General features: G+C 39.7%; 1 protein-coding gene across 5 annotated transcripts in view; it reads right to left on the bottom strand.

The window, feature by feature from the left end:
* Positions 1 to 1344: 1344 nt before the first annotated feature.
* The window catches only part of CYRIB (CYFIP related Rac1 interactor B), a 154681-nt gene continuing 135982 nt past the window's right edge, over positions 1345 to 20043 (bottom strand). For all 5 annotated transcript variants that reach the window (XM_082600960.1, XM_082600961.1, XM_082600959.1 and 2 more), the window contains 7 exons: positions 14935 to 15071; positions 13421 to 13498; positions 11314 to 11430; positions 10308 to 10387; positions 8641 to 8767; positions 7147 to 7217; positions 1345 to 2086 (listed from right to left, as the gene is read on the bottom strand). In XM_082600960.1, coding sequence (XP_082457086.1) covers positions 2023 to 2086; positions 7147 to 7217; positions 8641 to 8767; positions 10308 to 10387; positions 11314 to 11430; positions 13421 to 13498; positions 14935 to 15071 — 674 coding nt within the window. In that variant the 3' untranslated portion in view covers positions 1345 to 2022. The remainder of the gene's footprint in view (positions 2087 to 7146; positions 7218 to 8640; positions 8768 to 10307; positions 10388 to 11313; positions 11431 to 13420; positions 13499 to 14934; positions 15072 to 20043) is intronic.

The following is a 20043-nucleotide window of genomic DNA, read 5'->3' as shown; positions in this document are numbered from 1 at the left end:
TCAGAGTATCAGGAAAGAGGTCCGGCGAAATATCAGCAGTGTTGGATGAGATACTTTGTATTAGTCTTAGGGCTGCTGTAACAAGTCACCCCCAACTGGGTGGCATAAAACAAGCTTATTCTGAGTCCCGGAAGCCGTAAGTCTGAAACCAGGGTGTGAGCAGGGTTGGTTCCCTCCGGAGGGTCTCAGGGAGAACGGTCCAGGCCTCTCCTCCAGCTTCTGGTGCTGCCGGCGACTCTGGGCTCCTCGGCTAGCAGACACACTGCTCCAACCCCGCCTCCATCTTCACACAGCCTTCTGCTCTGTGTCCGTTTCCCCTTCTTTTCTCTTATAGAGTTTAGGGCCCCATGTAATCCAGGACGGCCGTATCTCCAGATCCTTAATTTCAGCTGCAAATACCCTTTTCCCAATGAGGTGGCATCTCCAGGTTCCAGGTGCACGTATCTTTGGGAGACGGGGCACTATTTAACCCATTACAACCCTATTATTAGAAGGTACCTAGAAGGAGGTGGCTCACGTATATCCCAAAGGCTTCGTCAAAGTGACACAAGCTGGTCCTTGAAAAATGAGAGCTGCTCTTCATCAGACGGACACGCGGAAGTGAATGACAGGCTCAGGGACCACCAGCCGGACCCGAGTTACGGCAGCGTGACACTGCGTGGAACAATCTGAGCAGCACACAGTTGAGCCTGGCTGGGAGCAGGGTGTGGGTGCGAGGGAGTGAGACCAAGGCCAGAGAGGTCAATAGGGATTCCATCATGAAGGGCTGTGGCCATGGTGACCTGACACTACTAAGCCAGAAGGTTTGGATGGAATCCTCTGGGATTTTCTCCCATAGTTAACTGTTAAACTAGCATGGGTGGATTAGACAACCTTTAAGCAGCTTCTCCCAATCAGGACACTTAGATTTCATGATTACGGTTTTATGATCTTAAAGTAATAAGCATGCGAGTTTCCTACCACTAGTGATATTGTGGCCTTCAGTTTCTCCTAGGAAGTCCCTCGTATACTCACTCTCCTCCCAGTAATAAGGACTGTTCTTCCTCCACACTGTTTCAAGTTGCTATCTTCTCCCTCCTGGAAAATGCCTATCAAGCAAGAGTGTAGTTTTCCTTGTTACTACATCCATACAAGAGTAAATCAAGGATACAAGTCAAGTATGACAAGATCACTAGTCTTACTGCACTTCGCAAGATTTTAAAAGCAATTAAAATGATAAAAAAGAAAAAGACCCAGCCCTCCCCTAAAAGGAAAAATATGTAATGTGTATATACATTCCATAAAAATATACATGGGGAAAGCTCTAGAAGCCTAAAAACAAAACACCAGTAAACCAAGCCACACTTAGAAAAATGAAAGCTGATTTTTATTTTATCAACAGCCATTCTTTAAACATGAACATGCATACGTAATATTCTACGCACACATCACAGTTTTTAACATTAGTTAATAAAGGTTAAACACACAACATACATCCTTACAAAAAAAAGTCAAAATGCAAACTTAAAACTTTAAACAAAAGTCTTACTAATTTAAAAAAAGTTTGTGTTGGGTACCATTTGTACAACACAGTTAATTTAAACATTTTCATTTTGGCTGCACATGAAAAAAGCGGCAGTAGAAAATAAAGTCATTGAGGGTTTTTAAATAGCAGAATAGGCAGTTTTGCCATGCAGGAGAAGCAATATTAAATATTAGTTTTCAAAAAAAATCCACATTTAAAAATATTTAGTTCAAGTCACAGAATTTTTCTCAGTAGAGACCCCAATGCAATGCATAATTAGCTGCCTTAGATGGCCTGTTTGAAAGGACAACGTCCCTTCAGAGTATAACTTTACTGATTTTGGCACAGAAAAGAAGTCTTAAGAACAAGAATATGATTAAAAAAGAGGGAGAGGAACAGAGGAAAGAAATAAAAAGCAAGAGTAAATGAGATAGTAATTGCAATCACTAAAAACTGTGCATTCTCAGTCACTGCAGAATACTGTCTTCTGTCTACAGCAGGTGCTTATTCCAGAACTGTTATTGCAGCATGGATTTAATCTGCTTGGAGGTAGTCTCATCATTCAAATGTTTTGTTGTGTACCTAAAAGGGAAAAAAACATCAATTTCAGGGAGTTAAAAAACAAACAAACATAACCTGCATCAGGTTCTATAATTATGGTAAGAGAGGCAATCGGCCAGGCAATCTTCTCTCACAAAATTATGCCTTTTCATTCCAGCTTTAACCCTGTTCACGTCCTGCTAGCTTATGCTCCTCTCACCTTTTAAACAGAAGATCCAATGGCTGTTTAACTTATTTAGAACTACCTTGTTGAAACTACCTGGTTAAATTCTAAAGTAACTTCTCACTCAGAGGAAAATAATTGCTGTCCTATATCAGGGGTTAGCAAATTAGAGCCCGTGGATCAAATCCAACCCACCACCTATTTTTGTAGGGCCTGTGAGCTAAGCATATTTTTACATTTTTAAATGGTTGGGAGAAAAAGTCAAAAAATAGTATTTCGTGTTAACGTAGAAATTACATGAATTTCAAATTTCAGTGTTTATAACATTTTACTGGAACAGAGCCATGCTGATTTATTTAAGTACTGTCTGTGGTTACCTTCTTGCTACAACGGCAGAGCTGAATAGCTCTGGCAGACAACACATGGTCTAGAAAGCCTAAAATACTTGCTTATTCTTTGGTCCTTTACAAAAAAAAGTTTGCCAACCCCTGTTCTATTCTGTATTTAAGACAGTTCAACTATTTCAGTTCTGTCATATCCCAAAATGTTTCAGTTCTCTAAGTGCCTTATTTCCAGGCAGATATGCTTTAAGTATGTAAATGCAAATTAAGAACCTAAAAAAGAATCGCTAGGAGTGATTATTATTTTACGAGAAGATTCACCATAGGATTCTTTTTAATGGCAGAAATTCAATAAGCAGGCCTACTGTGTGTCAGGCACTGTTCCAGGAGCTTACCCCCTAGCAGAGGGAGAAAGATGACAATACGCTACCCCTACAGAAGGGGTTTTAGGAGCAAAGGAGGAAAATACTGGTGGGGCCTTAGAGACAAAGGAAGACCAGGTCATGCAGACACTACAGACCATAGTGCAGAGTTTCGAGATTATTCTGAGGTTAATGAAAGCCAGCAGAGGATGATGAGCAAGGGGGCGATGTGTGGTTCCTCTCCAGGAGAAGCGTAGGGAGAAGCAGCAGCAGGGGACCAGCCGGGGGCTGGGAAGGCCCAGTGACCCAGGCTTGCACCGCATTAGGAGCGATGCCTGAACGGGGGGCACGTTTTGGAGATAATTCACACAGAACTTTAATGCTGGATCAGTCAACCTGGTTTACAAGCATTTCACATATCTTTAAGAAATGTATCTCTTTAAGCAGATACACACGGATGGTCTCTCTGTGTTAAAGAAATTTAAACTCAATTCTCGTCAGGTTCATTTCAAATCAATTTAAAAATTGAAGAAAGTACCTCAACTCAAGTAAATCCTTAGAGAGGTAAAGAGACAAATATGTGCTTCCGTAAGTCTGTGATATACTCTACAATTTTACTCAGAGGTCACCTCCATACTGTTCTCGTATTACAGAACAAGACACCAGCCTGGCACATAACAGGTACTCAATTAATATTTGTGGAAGGAGGACAAGAAGCTAAGCAGCCAGCCTGAAAGAAAACTCCACAAGGGAGAATTTTTACACTAAGTGGTAGGTGAGGTAGCAAAGACTTAACTTTTCTGTTTTATTTCCCAAGTGCAGATAACGTATATATCGCTATACATAATCCTACTGATGTCAGGAAATAAGAATTTTCAGCATCCATCCCTTCATTTCTGTTGCTTCCATCTCCTTTACGCAGCTGCACAGTGGAAAGAGCCAAGTCACAGGCACGACAAAATGTCAACTGCAGAGCAAAGCATGACTGCCCAGCAGTGGGCTGTGCCCGTGCGGGAGGGCTGAGCGCTCTCCTCTCCACCCGGATACGAGCTCTCACTCCTCCCGAGGGATGGGATCACAGCTTCAGCACCTCAGAGCCTCCTGGACACACAGCCAATCCAGAGGCATGTCACATCATCACACTCTTATCAAGAAAAGGCCAATAGCATGTAACACACGTGAAAATAATGTATGAACATGTATGGTATTATTTTACTTTATGCATATACACAAAGTCCTTTTCCAAGTGCACATGACTTTTCTACTGAAGAAAAGCAACTATTGTTTACCGTTCTTTTTTTTTTTTTTTTTTTTTTTTTTTGCGGTACGCGGGCCTCTCACTGTTGTGGCCTCTCCCGTTGCGGAGCACAGGCTCCGGACACGCAGGCTCAGCGGCCATGGCTCACGGGCCCAGCCGCTCCGCGGCATATGGGATCCTCCCAGACCGGGGCACGAACCCGTATCCCCTGCATCGGCAGGCGGACTCTCAACCACTGCGCCACCAGGGAGGCCCTACCGTTCTTTTTAAACTTAATGAAGAAGGCAATTATCTAGCACTGAACCTAACTCCGGCTCTAGCTTTCACTTTCTGTCTCTCTCTTAATCAAAGGCACTTGGTTCCATTTCCCCACCTGTAAAATGTAGACGTGGCTCGTTGCTTTCTCTTAAGCACAAAGTATAAGCTAGTGGGAACTATATCATTACCACAGAAAAGCACTCAAAATAGGCAACGTGTATATATATGCAACTACACTCCTATTTGAAACTTGGCTCTGAGGAAAATGATCGAGTGAGCATCTCTAATAAATAAGCTATTCACTAAAAGGAAATAATGCAGCAAAAATGTGTTCCATTTTGTAGAGGCAGAGCTTAACAGCACTTGCACAGCACTTTGGGAATTCCAAAATGCTTTCTTAACAGTATCTTCTTTGCTCTGAGTGAAGCATATTAAGCGTTAGGTTGGTTTAGTTGGAGCAGTGTTGCTCAAAGTTTCAGCATTATCTACAACAGACAGGGTGTTTATCAAATGAGGTGCCTGAGCCCCACCCCAGACATAATGAAGAGACTCTGTGGAGGTGGCAAACTGGGAATCTGCATGTCCCTTTCCATCCAGATAATTCCAAAGTACACTGAAGTTCAGTCTCATGGTACACCTAAGGCTCCATGATGTAGCATCAAGTATACGGGATTTCAAGAATAAAATCCTGAATTTGAAAATAGATTCCAATGCTTATTAGCTATATAAGCTTTAAGCCTCTCAAGAGCTTAAGGCAACTACTGCATGATGGAGATACCCCCAACACCCCATACCCACCACCCCCCTCACTAAGCTGTGGTAAAGATTCAATAAAGCCACAGACATGAAACTGCATTGTAAATGTACAGTGACATAGAAATGATACTAGTTATAACCACTACTACATAGCAACAAGTATACTGATAAACTTTACAAAACCTCCCAGGTGAAAATTAAGAACCAGACACAGAATATGTGTTTCACTATGAATAAAAACAGTTCAAGAGTTATCTCTGCAACAAACTTTTATTTTCTGATTTCCATTATACATTTGGAAAGAAAACTTAAAACCAACAGGTGGCTCTTGCCTCAGTGGTGCTTCTCTTCCTCTTTCCCTCAAACACAGATTGCTGTGTGGGAGACTTCAGCACCCTTTCACTCACCGCCACTGCCCTCCTTTGTCCTATACCAAACTACTTTTACACTTTGAAAAATAAAAGTAAACTCTGAGTTTTTAAATTAATGTTTGAAGCACAGTCCCTTCAGGGTGAAGAAATATATAATACTAAAACCTCTTAGACCTCTATTACCTCTTACTTTAAAAAATGTCCTGTCACTTGCTGGCTTTGGAAGAGTCTAACTAATCAGAAAGAAAGGGCCTGGGAGAAAAATCAAGCTGACTGGGACACAGGAAGTCCTCAGAAAGGGACCAAGTAGGAAAGATTCACACAACCATAAATATTGGTAAAACCAATGAGAAATCTCCAGAGTAAAAACTTAAGGTTTTTGATAGGCTTACAGTTGAAATAATTTGACATTATAAGAATTTTTTTGTTGTTGTTACATTACGTTCCTTAAGCGTTTGGAGTTCATTTAGAATAGATCTCCTTTACTCAGCAGTCACTGCTTGTAGAACACTTTTCATCATTTTAATAAAATAATTTCATGGTTCCACTCAGCTGAAATGACACATCCTAGATTTTGCTTTACGACTGACCAGGTGACGAAGTATCCAAAGGGAATAACAATCTGTTTTGCTCACAAAACATGTGGGGAATATAATACTAAGTTGGAAATCATTTTATTCTATTATGTGAACTACAATGCGCTGCAGTGAAAAGCAAAGATGGCCTATGACCTCAAAGTCACTAAATCAATATTTCTGCATTCATATAATTTTTGTGTTCAAACACAAAATAATCAAGTAACAAGCAAATCATCTTTTTATGTTAGGGAAGTTATACTACCAATTAAATATCTGTAGTCAAGATGTTATAATGTGCTGACATTTTCATTTAAAAATATTACAGGATTCTTAGGAGCTTCAGTAACTAAATCAAGTTAAGTCTAAGCTGAGAAGACATCAAATAATGACTGACTACTTTATTTTCATTGTAAGAAATATTATAAGAAATGCACAAAAATAATAGAGATCTGCATTATGAACATAGCAATGTAATTATACTATATTAAGGGAAAAGAGTCAGTTATTAAACAGTTTGTATGGTATTATTTTGTAAAAAGATAACTATTATATAGAGCTATGACTATATACAAGTGTTTAAAAAAGAAAAACTCTGGAAGGATATATACCAAAATGTTAATAGTGGTTTATTTCAAAATAGTGAGGTTTCATTATTTCCTTCTTTTTCTTTAAATTTTCCTGTTTTCTGAATTTTATTTACAATTATTTTCATTAAAAACCAAAAAGCAATCCTCGCTTCAAGGGGGGCAAAAAGCGAAAGCCAAACTCTTTAGCAAAGAAATGAAGCTGCTATTTTCATTTACACACACACACACACACACACACACACACACTCATTATAAAAATATTGTAACCAATATCTGAAAGCAAGATTACCAATAAGAAAAATGAGATCTTCACATTTCTAACACTTATATTCATGTGTTAGTCACACTTTGAAGCATTTTCTTAATACATTTGTTCTATACATATATACCTTTACATGTATACACACCTGAGAGCATTGAGAAGACCTTCTACACTATTAGGAGGCTGGTCCTTAAGAACTTTGATACAACCTTTCATCTAAGTAGAAAAGGAAACGGAAAAGGTAAAACATCGATTTTTCATCTAACATTCATTCTCAAAATAGTTAATACTTAAATCAGTTCCGTAACTATGCACTCATGAGAAATTACACACTAGAAATGTCAAAATAATTATTCTTAGAATAGGGGGAAAGAATCTACCCAAGTGTTATTTTCAGTTTGTCAATCAAACAAAACTTTTTGGGAACCAAATCAGACAAACTGAAGCACCACCCACACTAATGGGAGGACTTCCTGGAAAAGGTGTTGAGTAGCCTTTTAAAGGACAGAATGGACACACTTGTAAGGAAAAAAGACACCTTCCAGGTAGACGAACCCCATGACAAAAGTAATAAAGTTCATCACATGCAGAGGACAGTATTTTGCAGGGCCAAGATGACTCGCACAGGGGAGTTTACAGAGGGCCTCGAAAGGCAGGAGGACTCATTTGGAACTGATGGGGACGGCAGGGACTCATTACAGGTTATTTCGAAAGGGAACAACTCAATGAAAATGATCTGTAAGGAAGATGAGCCTGATTATCGTGAAAAAGCATAACACAGTAGTAATACCATAGGCTTTGGAAGCCATGGAGATGTGGGTTCAGAATCCATGTACCATTCACTAGCAATTATATTACAAACCTCTCTAAACTTTACTTCTCTCTTAGTACAGGGAAAGTAACACCTATATCCTAAGAGTATTTTCAGAGTTAAATGAGAGAACAAATGTTAAAATTCCTGGGACACAGTAATCACTCAATAAATGTTGACTCAGTTCTCTTTACACAGAATAGATATGAGCGAAGGCAAGAAGACTGCCTAGTCATCAGCAGTCTACATGTGAAACGCAAAGAGCCTGAAGCCAGCTGTCAAAGGGTAACTGGAAGACAACTCTCAGTAAACTACAGGCTATAACTTTTATGAACCAGGTGTGAGAGCGAGGAGAGAACTTACGAAGCAGAGAAGCCCAGGCTACAGCCACAAAGCACTATGACTGGGAGGAGGAGGGAAAGATGCAGTCCTCAACTTTTTTCACTGAGGCACCTCGACTGGCTTTTAATATACATTTGTAAGTAAATCATTTAAAATGGGCTTTGGCCAAAGGAATGAAAAGATACAATAAAAAAAAAATTATGTCTGATTATTTATTTACATATATTGCCAAGTATGCAGAAGTATCACTTATCAGTACTGAGGAGATACTTTAAAAGACAGTACAGTTCTCCTTCAATCATTCTATTCCATCTGTATATAGGCTATAAGAAACACCGCAAGAGAGAGGAAACCAAAATCCACTATTATCACAAACTATAAAAATAAATTCTGTGACAGAGTGCAGCTTGCCAGCTCTTTAAATAAAAGCCTATGGTTTCCACTTATGGAAATTATTGGTAATTATATAAAACAAATATAACTTACATCAATTTTTGAAGTTTTGGCAAATGCTCCCACTGGATGTACGTGGTCATAGAGTATTATGACGCCTACCATTACCCTCAAGCAGAATGACACTGTTTCTTCATTTGTAAATCTGCTTCTGTATTCCCTGGAGGGTAGAAAAGATATGGATGGATGAGGCACATCACAAACTCATGAGCTAACTGACGCTCAAAGTTGTATTCTGTCGATATCTAAAAGGGACGCTAAGCTTATAGCCCCACCTTCTCTGCAATGAGAGTCCCAGAGAAATGATGGGGGTGGAGCAGTTATCACTTACGTATTCTGGTCTCTATATGCATATTGGTATATTACCCCTTCTGCTTAGTGGAGATGAGACAATTTTAGAGAAATCAAAAGTGGCCCAGGGACTTCCCTGGTGGCGCAGTGGTTGAGAATCCGCCCGCCAACGCAGGGGACACGGGTTTGATCCCTGGTCCGGGAAGATCCCACATGCCGCGGAGCAACTAAGCCCACGTGCTACAACTACTGAGCCTGCACTCTAGAGCCCTCAAGCCACAACTACTGAGCCCACATGCTGCAACTACTAAAGCCTGCATGCCTAGAGCCAGTGTTCTGCAACAAGTGAAGCCACCGCAATGAGAAGCCCGCACATTGCGACGAAGAGTAGCCCCCGCTCGCCATAACTAGAGAAAGCCCGTGCGCAGTAACGAAGACCCAATACAACCAAAAACAAATAAAAATTTAAATAATTTATTAAAAAAAAAAAGTGGCCCAAAGTAAAAGTTTGGGGATGGGTGCTCTGAAAGGCTGTCATCAGCAATATGATGAAAAAGCCACTAGCTTAACAGAGAAAGTACATTTGCTATTTAGGGGTTAAGTTGATGTAAACACATTATTGTATTACTGGATTTTAATTTCCTAAAATTCAATTATATTCTTCTCTCAAATGGGAAAAAGGAAATAGCACTTTTGTCTACATAAAAGGCAGCATGGCACAGCAGAAAGAGTCCAGAACCAGAATGGAGACACCCAAGCACATGTGTGAGGTCAGCTACTGCGCATCAGTCCCTTCATCTCCCAGGACCTTACTCCCCTAAATGAGAATGATGATAATATGATGATTAGCAGCATATATTATTCAGGAACACAGGAGGATTTCTTTCTGCCTGCTGACAGGAAAATCCAGACAGAAAACACTGTGGTACATGTGACAAATGCCTTGAGAGAGAGGAGAAACCCAGAAGAGAATTTAGGTGAGTGTTGGGTTTAAAAAAAAAAAAAAAGAAGACTGAGACCTAATATTGAGAGAAAGGGATAAGTAGAACAACTCTAGCCCTCTAGGAAAAAAAGGCAAAGTTCTCTATGAAAAGGGAACGATAATGTTTATGAGAGGCATAACCAGAGGAGCTTTTAAGCTCTTCCCCTACTCCCAAAAAAGCACCAAAAAATCCCTATTCTGAAGAGTCTAAGTCAGTCTGACTGGTCTGACACACGTGAAAATCAAATGTACTTTATATGTTTAACTAGAACTTACATTAAGCTGTCAAATTATTTTAGTTTTGTTCATATGTTAGCATTACATACTTGGGATATACTTAATTTCCACCTTCCAAATACAACTTATTCACATCTGGACAATCATTTCAACAGGACTGTTAAAGTGAAAAAGATCAGTGAATACTCACGGTGTTTCAAGCATGACTCTGCACACACTAGCCATGGTGCTTAGACAATCTGTGGTATTTTCTATTGGTAAATTTTTATTCTGTAAAAGTGTATGGAGAACAAAAAAAGTAAGAGTGACAAACAGTTATTACTCAAGAAAAATTTAAAATCTAGCAAAACATGAAAAATTAGCAACTTTAAAATTTGGTTCCTACTCTTAATTTTGTTAAAAAATGCACTAGATTCTAGGTACTGTTCTAAGCTCTGAGGATACAGCTATGAGCAAAACAGCTAAGAGCCTCCTTTCTCCCAAGAAGCCCTTACATTCTAGAGCTGAGTGGAAACAACCACAATATGCAGACAAGGCCTCACAGCCACAAGGTACTTGGATTTGATCCTACAAGTACTGGGAAGTCACTGGAAACATTTTAAGCAGAGGAGGAAGGGAATGTGGTTTATGTCTTAAGAAGATTACTTGGCTGCTCTTTGGAGAAAGGACTGCAGTGGGTCAAGAGTGGAAGAAATAAGAATAGTCAGAGCATGAATGCAGAAATCCAAATGAAAAGTGGGCTGATCTGGAGAGGTAGCTAGAGGTAGCAAAGGGTTAAGTTTTCAGATTCAGGGTATATCTTGTAAGAAGAGCCAATAAGACTGCCTTGCCTGATGGAGTGGATGTAGGGGGTGAGATAAAGGAAGGAATTTAGGATGATAATCCTTAAGTTATCTGCTTGCACAGTATTACTGTTAGTTGAGATAGGGAAAACTGGAGAAAAGGCGGGATTGGGAAAAACAATCAAGACTTCGGTTTGGTCATGGTACTACTGAGGTATGGCTTATACATCCAAAGGGTGACTGCCAACAGGCGGTAGATGTGCACACGTGGGCCTCAGGGAAGAGGATGCACAAAGTGCATCTCAGTCTATCAGCTAAGATGGTCTTTAAAGTCATGGTCTCGCTCAGATCATCCTATCTTCAGACAGGCAGAAGAGTAACAACACAAAGAATAACTTCCTAGGCAATGCTTACCTCTGATACAAATTTTGTTGTGGCATCACTTAAGGTTTTCAGCATTGGGGTTGCCTCGGCATAAAACAAAGACATTCGATTTGCCAATTCATTATTTACTTCATTTTCTCCTTCTGCCTGTGTGGAAAATAAAGACACCTGATATCAGTTCATAAGTTATTAAATAATATTATAAAAGAGCCTAGGCAGGGTGCCCATCTAATGCTTGTTAAATTAACCTAATAAATACTCTTATATTTTAGACCCTCAAATGCACACAATACTTAAATACTCTTTAAAAATAAAAAGATTAAAAATAATATTAAGCCATTTTTTAAAAGATTAACTTCTTTAAAAATATTTTAAATGATACTAAGCAATTACATAAAACCTTGATGGGCTGCCTACTGTATACAAGGGATCATCCTAAATGCTATGGAGGATGGAAAGATGCCTAGGACATCGTACCTGCCTCTATTAGGAGCACATAAACACCCACACAGCAGCCACAGGAACATGTTAAGAGACAAGGGGTGAAAGAGGGGGTGAGGAGAAGACTAAGTTAGACTGGAAGAAACTAAAATGGACTCATGGAAGAGTTTTTTTGTAGGTGATGACGGGCAGGCACACAAGGTATTCCAACCAGTCGGGTGGAAGAGCATGCTTTCAAATGCTTGGTAGAGTGTAAGTCAATGTAGTCAGTGTAATAAGGGACAGCAACTACTGAAAGAAGGGCTGGAAAGCAAAGCTGGGGTAGGAGTAAATCCTAGCTTAAGTGAAATCCTAGCTTAAGGTCGTATTTTTCTTCTATATGTAATGGGGAGCCACTTACAGTGTCAAAAGAAAGGAAGAACAATTAAGTCAATCTTCTAAATACATTTAACTAATGAGAGTGGGCAGACTGTACCAAAAAGAGACTGTATGTCAGAAAATAAGTTCTACAGCTATTATAGAATGGTTGCCAAAAAGAAAATGGGTATTAGGCTCTCAATCGGGATAGAAGTACAAAGAGATGGAAAGGGGGGCAGTGAAGAGATGTGAGAGAGATGTCACTTGACAACGACTGGATTTACCTATAATTATTGAGAGCAAAAGACAGTACAAAGATGATTTCAATGCCTTTGCCCTTGAAGCATGGCAGGATGGCTGTAATAGAGGATTGGGTGATTTTATTTTATTTTACATGGTGAGTATGAAAAAGAGATGATAAGGTCAGCCTCACAGAAGAAACCGGTCTATGCAAAACCAAACTAATGCATATACCAGAGGCTTCATGGAAAAGAAATCTTTCTTCCAATCCAAGCCTGTCTTAGAGCAGCTACTTCATAAAATATTTATTCAATGGTCTCCTTTGGTTGTTTTTTCTTTTAACCTCTTATGCCACTTATCACTCCTTACAATCTTATATAGTATTTCTTTATTAAACTATCTACTTGAGGCCAGGCCTGACCCTAGGAATTTTGTTTTTCATACCAATTAGCACAATATATTGATAGGTCCTCAAAATATCTAGAGAAAAAGATAGTATTTTCTTCATATTTAAGGTTTTACTTATGGCATTTGACGTCCTGGAGAAAAGGGTATTAAACAGCTTAAAATGAGAAGTCAAGATGCTAACAAACCAGAAGAGATGCTATGATAGCCAAGCAACAGGCACAGAAGCCATTTCTCACACAGCCATGTCAGACACGGACATGCTCGACGTCCAGGACCTCACTTTCCCTTCCTGCCAGTGTTAGTATTTCTCCTGTCCCTGGTCAATTTCTCCCCAGGGCTCTTCCATTCTAAGAATATGGGGACAAATAACTCATAACCACTAATTCACACAATTTTCGCGCAATTAAAATGAGAATACAAAGAGAAATTTTTAAGTATCAACGTTATATAGGCAAAAAGCAATTTTACTGAATTAGTTACAGAATAAAGGACTGGGTGGAAAAATAGGTAAAAACAATATGGTTTGCTACATTTTGCTCTTTCTTCCCACAGCTGTGGATGCCCATAATTACTAACTTTACTACTAGCTTTAGCTTTATCTGAATGAATGAATGCATGAACAAAAGATTAAACTGAACAAATTGAGAGGTGAATTATTATTACCACCCTGTAATTCAAAGCATTAACTTACTGGAACATTATTAATCCTCATACGACTCAATGTTCTTCTATAATAGCTGAAATCATTCTGTATGGCAGGATTTGTCATCTAAAGAAGATATTTATGAAAGAAAAAGGTGTTATTTACTAAATATAGTACACAAATTAAGCGGAAGATCTACTAAATAGTTATAATTAGTTAAGTAACATTCCCTAATTTGTAATATCATCTTAAGAACTAAAACCGTTATCATCCAAGATGACTATCTGCACTTAAGTTACATAACACCGTATTCAGTCATTACTGAACATAGAAGACTGTGCACACTGTTTTTCAGTCACAGTCAGTACACTTTTTCTTTCTTTTCATTAATTTCAGGTAATATACTAAAAAGTTGTTTACCAAAAATGATATTACCAAATAAACAAAAATGAAAAGGAATGTGTAGGCACTTATTCTGGGTTATTAAAATAAAGTATATATATGGTCAACAGGGCATTCTTCAAACAGACTAAAATTTTATATACAAATCATTTGTGCTCAAAGTATTAATAAAAGAGAATAATTGTCTATGATACAATGTTGATAAAAAGCTGCAGTTAGGAATCCAGCTCTTCCACTTTCTAGACAAGATACCTGAGGCGCTGAAAAGTCAAAGGACCTGCTTCATAATTGGTTACTGTGCCAGAGCCTAAAGTGGAACTAAGGTCTCCTGATATGGAATTTAATGCTTCTTTGTTTACACTCTCACTCCTTCCAGCAAAAAGGACATTTATAGGTAGGTAGGTATATAGAAAGGAGGGTGGTGAGAAAGAGAGAGGGAGAGAGAGGAGGGAGATAGGAGAGAGAAAGAAAAAATATCATAACATTTTTATATAGAAGAATGTTGAAAAAAGTGGGGATGAGCAGAAAAAAATATATTAGAAAAAGTCAATATTGTTGTTTCAGAGATGATTTTTAAAATGAAGTTAAATGAAAACTGATGGACTTCCCTGGTGGTCCAGTGGTTAAGAATCTGCCTGCCAGTGCAGGGGACACGGGTTCAATCCCTGGTCCAGGAAGATCCCACATGCTGCGGAGCAACTAAGCCCGTGTGCCACAACTACTGAGCCTGTGTTCTAGAGCCTGCGAGCCGTAACTAGTGAGCCCGCGAGCCACAACTAATGAAGCCCATGCGCCTAGAGCCTGTGCTCCACAACAAGAGAAGCCACCGCAATGAGAAGCCCACGCATCGCAATGAAGAACAGCCCCTGCTCGCCGCAACTAGAGAAAGCCTGTGCGCAGCTACGAAGACCCAGTGCAGCCAAAAAATAAATAAGTAAAATAAATTAAAAAATGAAAACTGAATATTGGGTAATTTGCTGTTTGCTATGTATATACCAAAAGGCCTGCATGAGTGTTAAATCCTGCATTTTTTTTTTTGCTAAGGACCAGCAGGCATTTAAACACATTTTATTTTAAAAAGGTCTCCAGGCATCTCCTCCTCGTGCTCTTTGAAAGACTCCTGATTTCCGTAACAATGAGGACCAGCAGAACAATCCTACCTTGAGTTCATCAAACCGGAGTGTAAAATGAAGAATTTCTGCAAACTGTTTAGCAAGAGCCTGCTCTCGCTCTAGATGCTGGGTAGGAGAATACGGGGTACTTGTCAAGGCTCCCAGAAGACCTCTTAATGCTGCTTCTAAAGAAAAAAAGATTAAAATGTTGTTTGTATCTGATATTTGTTTATTAAAACGTGAGCGATTTTAAAATGTTTTGATTTCAATTCCCATAAAAGTAAGGTCTCTTTAAAAGCCAGATTATCTAAACGTAACACTCAAACTGAATACTGTTTACTAGAATAGAAACCCTGAAGTGACTAACTCAATTTCTGTAAACACAAATTCAAAATCATGCGGAATGCGAATCTGAATGAGATACCAGGATCAAAGGACAAATTTTATATTATTTTCACATTCTACTGTGTTGATTTTTATGAAATGGTAACTGTTACTACAGCTGAGTAACTTCTTCAGGGGCACTGTGGCCACAGAGACAAATCGGTACATGGGTGTGAATGAATTACCAACTTCACATACTTTGAATATGCTGTTTATTTATAAACACAAACTGCTTTCTTTCAGTTACTAAAGGAAACCAAATATTTGGTTTAATAATTAGCTCTCTGAGTGTTTAGAACTTGGTATCTCAGGAACATAATATAAATATTCTAATTTATTATAGAAATAAAACTGTTCCTTTGAAACAACTGCTACTTTTGGAATGCCAGACGTAGCAGTTTATTTTATATTCCATTTAAAAATGGAAATACTGATTGCACTTCAAAAAAAAAAATCACAGAAATCAAACTATTTCAGTTACAGATTACAGAATCAGAAAACAATGGTAGATCCTATTCAGAGGAAACAAGAGCTTACAGAGTTAGATGGTCATCTGACATTTATGAATAAATGTTAGATTAATAAATATTTATTAGTGATAACAAATTTATGTCAGATCGTCAACCTTTCACTTAAAAAATACCAACTCTACCATTTATGAAGACCCAATTATGAACCAACATTCATACTTACGCATTTAACCTAGTCTGTCATTTAACTTTCACCATCAACTATGACATCGGCATTACAGATGGATAAACTGAGTTTCAAAGAGGTTAGACCCCCAAGGGTATAGCTCATAAATGCCAGGTGTTTCTGATTTCACAGCCCTATTTTTTCCACCATAATAAATTGTTTCTCAAAAAAAGCGACATTCTAACTAGCCTTCTTCAACCTTATAAAAGATTAATTTACTGATCAGTACCAACAGTAAGTAAGTACTCCTTATGTGTCTATTATGTGGCAGGTACTGAGCCAGACACTATTTGTAATCCACACAGTAACTCCAAATGACAGCTACTATCCTTTTCTTTATAGTAAGTCAGAAAATGTATTGATGGTCTAACATGTGCCAGGCACTGGGGAAACAGATGAAGATGGACACGCCCTATGCCCACACAGAGCCTAATTATACAGAGAAGAGAGACAACTTACTACAGCTGGGATATGTGTTAAGAAGGAGAAGGGCACGGCACCGTGGAAAGGTATAAAAACGGGACCTTACCTAGTTCAAGACTCAGGAAAAGACCTCCCTGAATACATGACATCTGGGCTGAGACTGGGCTGTGCACTAAGAATGAGCAGGAGTTTGCAAATAGGGCAGGGAGCCAGATCCTGAACTGAGAAGAGCGTGACATAGTAGAGAAACGCACGACAACCAGTACAGGGGAATGGAGAGGCAAGAAGGAGAGGAACCTAAGACTAAAACAACACGAGGACCGTCTGTGTGCCATATTAATAAGCACCCTGGCCGTGTCATAATAATGTCCCTGGAGAAACTATTTAAGCAGGGTAGTGATGTCATCAGATTAGCATTTAATAACTCCACTTCATCTGCAGTGTGGAGAACACACTGTGGGACTATGGATGGCTTATAGAGGTGCAAGAGTGGATGTGAGGATCAATTAAAAGGAAAAAAATTTTGGTTCTTTTGAAAAATGGCTTACTTCTCCCAATACTCATCTCATGTGTCAGCATTAATATAAGTGGAAAACAAGGTTTGAGAGATGGGAGAACAGGAAAAACCATTTTAAGAACAAAAACACAAAACACCAATACTGTTTGTTACCAGCTGTTAAAGAAAAAAGAAATTCTCATTTCCTGGATTTGATCCAGCCTCAGGGCGAAGTCCAGCATCTACAGTGCTCACCGCTCTGGGGAATGGGAGACACTCCTCAGCCCCACACGGAGGGGTGAGTCAGGTCTTGGCTGACCTGGGATAGCCAATGACCGGGGAGAACTTCTGTCCGTGAACGGCTGAAGTCCTCAATGGCACATCTGCCATGAAAGAGAAACTCAAAATGATAAGGCTGCTTACTTGCCTTTGAAGCAGCTAGATCAGCCCAGGGCCCTCTGCTGATACAAGACAGTTCTACTAGACTACAGTGCCCTGCGACAAGAGGGGAATCAGAGACAGAGGATCTCAGAAGGTGGCTCAGGTCTCTGGCTGAGTTAGAAAGAAAGGGAGGTCAAAGAAGAGATGATGTAGGGATTGGTCTCTCTGATGAAGCTTCTGAAACAAAATGATGTGGTTATGACTCTTACAAAAGGTAGATGGCAAGGAGGAAATTAGCGGACTACTTAAGCCTAAATTCTGGAAAGCATTAGCTGGTAAACCAGTGCAGAAGCCAAAGCTATGTAAGAAGGCTGCAAGGAAGAGACTGAATGGAGAAATAATGACAGATCAGTCCACAAAGTAGATCCAGAAGGGGAAACAACGGATGACTAGGAAGAGAAGCCTCCTTTACAGACACCAGCCATATATTCTCACCTACTGCCAACCATCCACTATCAAAGAGCAGTCTTTGAATCCCCAGAAGAGAACCCAAAGGATATGGAGTGCGGGGGATCTGAAACAGCCAAGAGGTAATACCACCATTGTTGTGGGCACTTCAGAACCTTTTGAACAAATTCTGATAAATTTAGCCCAGTGAAAAGGAGTCGACACGTTGGATAGATTCACTCACTGTGACCCCTGGAGGTGGCCCCTATAAGCCCCCGGAACAGGAAGACTGAGGAGACACAAAGCAGTTTATGGACTGTCTGGCCACACGACCTTCGCTCAGATAGCTGCCTCAACTGGGAAGGCCTCAGATTGAAACAAGCAAGTACAGGATGTTTCCCGTGCCAGCAAGGTTAAACCATGTTGGCAAAGCTCAGTGTCTTCCAAATTAGTCAAGTGGTCCCTTCCCTGTCCCTCCATAAATATGCAAACCAGCAAGGGACGAGGGTCCCTCTTCTGGAGTACACCCCATGGTCTATCTGGAGTGCTTGAACCAAGCAACCTTCTTGGACTTCTGAAGGACCACGTGCATCTTCACAGCTGTGCGGCGTTCTGCGTGCTGTTTGTGGTGTTCACCCTCATCTCTGGCTCAACAGTGAGGTAGGAAGAAGAGAGACAACAGAGGTTAAGTGGACTTAAAGCAGAGGGTTCAACTGACTGGAGGTCCAGATAGGATACTGAAGCTCAGAGAATTTCAGTGATGTAGCCAAGGCCACACAGCCAATAACTGCAAACAGAGGAATTCGAACACAGGCCATTATGCCTTGAAAGCCTAAAATCCATTATTATTGCTTCTCCTGAATATCCGACACATATCTGATATATCAGATGTACGTATTCATTTATCTATCACTTGCTCACTCACTCAACACTGAGTTCCTATCACATGCAAGCAAAGACATGTACCCTGTCAGCAAGGAAACTGGAAACATTATAAACCAGGTGATTGGCCGAGAGACGAGCAGCAAACCACCAAATCTTAAATTTGTACTTTGTTCATACCTTTACAGAAGCCCTAGACTACACAATGAAGGTTCAAGGCTCCCACATGACAGAAGAAAACACTGACAGCTTTCTGCTATTACCTGTGTTACTATATCCTCTGCTGAAATGGAACCCAGCACCGGTGCCGAAACACACAACACTAACCTGATGTAATTCCAGTAGTTAAAATATGAAAACATATGTAAGCCTGATGGGTTTGGTCTATTTTATAATTATTCTTTCTTTTTTTTTACTGGCAAATGCTAAGAAACCAAGATGAACTTGAGTAGGACCTGAGCGGCATCTAAAGCCATTTAACTTCGAAAGCGTCTAGGAACGAGCAGCACAGCAAAACTCTAAATAAGTCGTGAAGATAACTAAAATGGAAAGACCTAGGCTCTCTGAGGTTACAAAGCTATGGACTACGTAGATACTTGAAAGAACTGACTGTCATGCTCGAGGAGAATAATTTATAATTCTTATTTCTAGTAAGAAAAGGACAATTTACACAAACACTTCTCTCTCAACTATTATTTGTCTTTGCATTTAACAGTGTACACTGCATCTAAGGAAAAACAGCAATTCTCTTACTTTTTAAAAAATATGCGTTTTAAAAAAAACAGAACTTCACAGGACTTCCCTAGTGGCACAATGGTTAAGAATCCACCTGCCAATGCAGGGGACACGGGTTCGAGCCCTGGTCCGGGAAGATCCCATATGCCGCAGAGCAATTAAGCCCATGTGCCACAACTACTGAGCCCTCGCTCTAGAGCCCATGAGCCACAACTACCGAGCCTGCACGCAGCAACTACTAAAGCCCGCATGCCTAGACCTCGTGCTCCGCAACAAGAGAAACCACCACAATGAGAAGCCAGCGCATTGAAACGAAGAGTAGCCGTGGCTCACCACAACTAGAGAAAGCCTGCGCAGCAACAAAGACCCAATGCAGCCAAAAATAAATAAATAAATAAATATTTTAAAAACAAAAAGGTCAAATTAAACAAAATAATAATAATAGAACTTCAACTTTGAAGCAGAGGTTGTAAACACAAATGGCCAAGTAGCTAATATAAAGACATAAAGAGAGCAAGATATAAAAAACCAGGATGCAGTAGAGACCCACTGAAAACTAGAAAGCACACGCCCTAACTACTGGACACAGAGTCGGTTTGCCACTTAGCTTCGCCAATTGAGAGGCAGATCCATTGCTCAACTGCTGGCTAAGCTATTGATTTTTCCAAAGCAACCGAAGATTTAAAACACACACAACACAAATAACTACCAAT

The sequence above is a fragment of the Mesoplodon mirus genome (genome assembly GCF_964341445.2).
Source record: "Mesoplodon mirus genome assembly, chromosome: 16".
Lineage (NCBI taxonomy): Eukaryota > Metazoa > Chordata > Mammalia > Artiodactyla > Ziphiidae > Mesoplodon > Mesoplodon mirus.
Note: the sequence above shows the minus strand (reverse complement) of the source record. Positions and strands in the feature narration are given on the sequence as shown.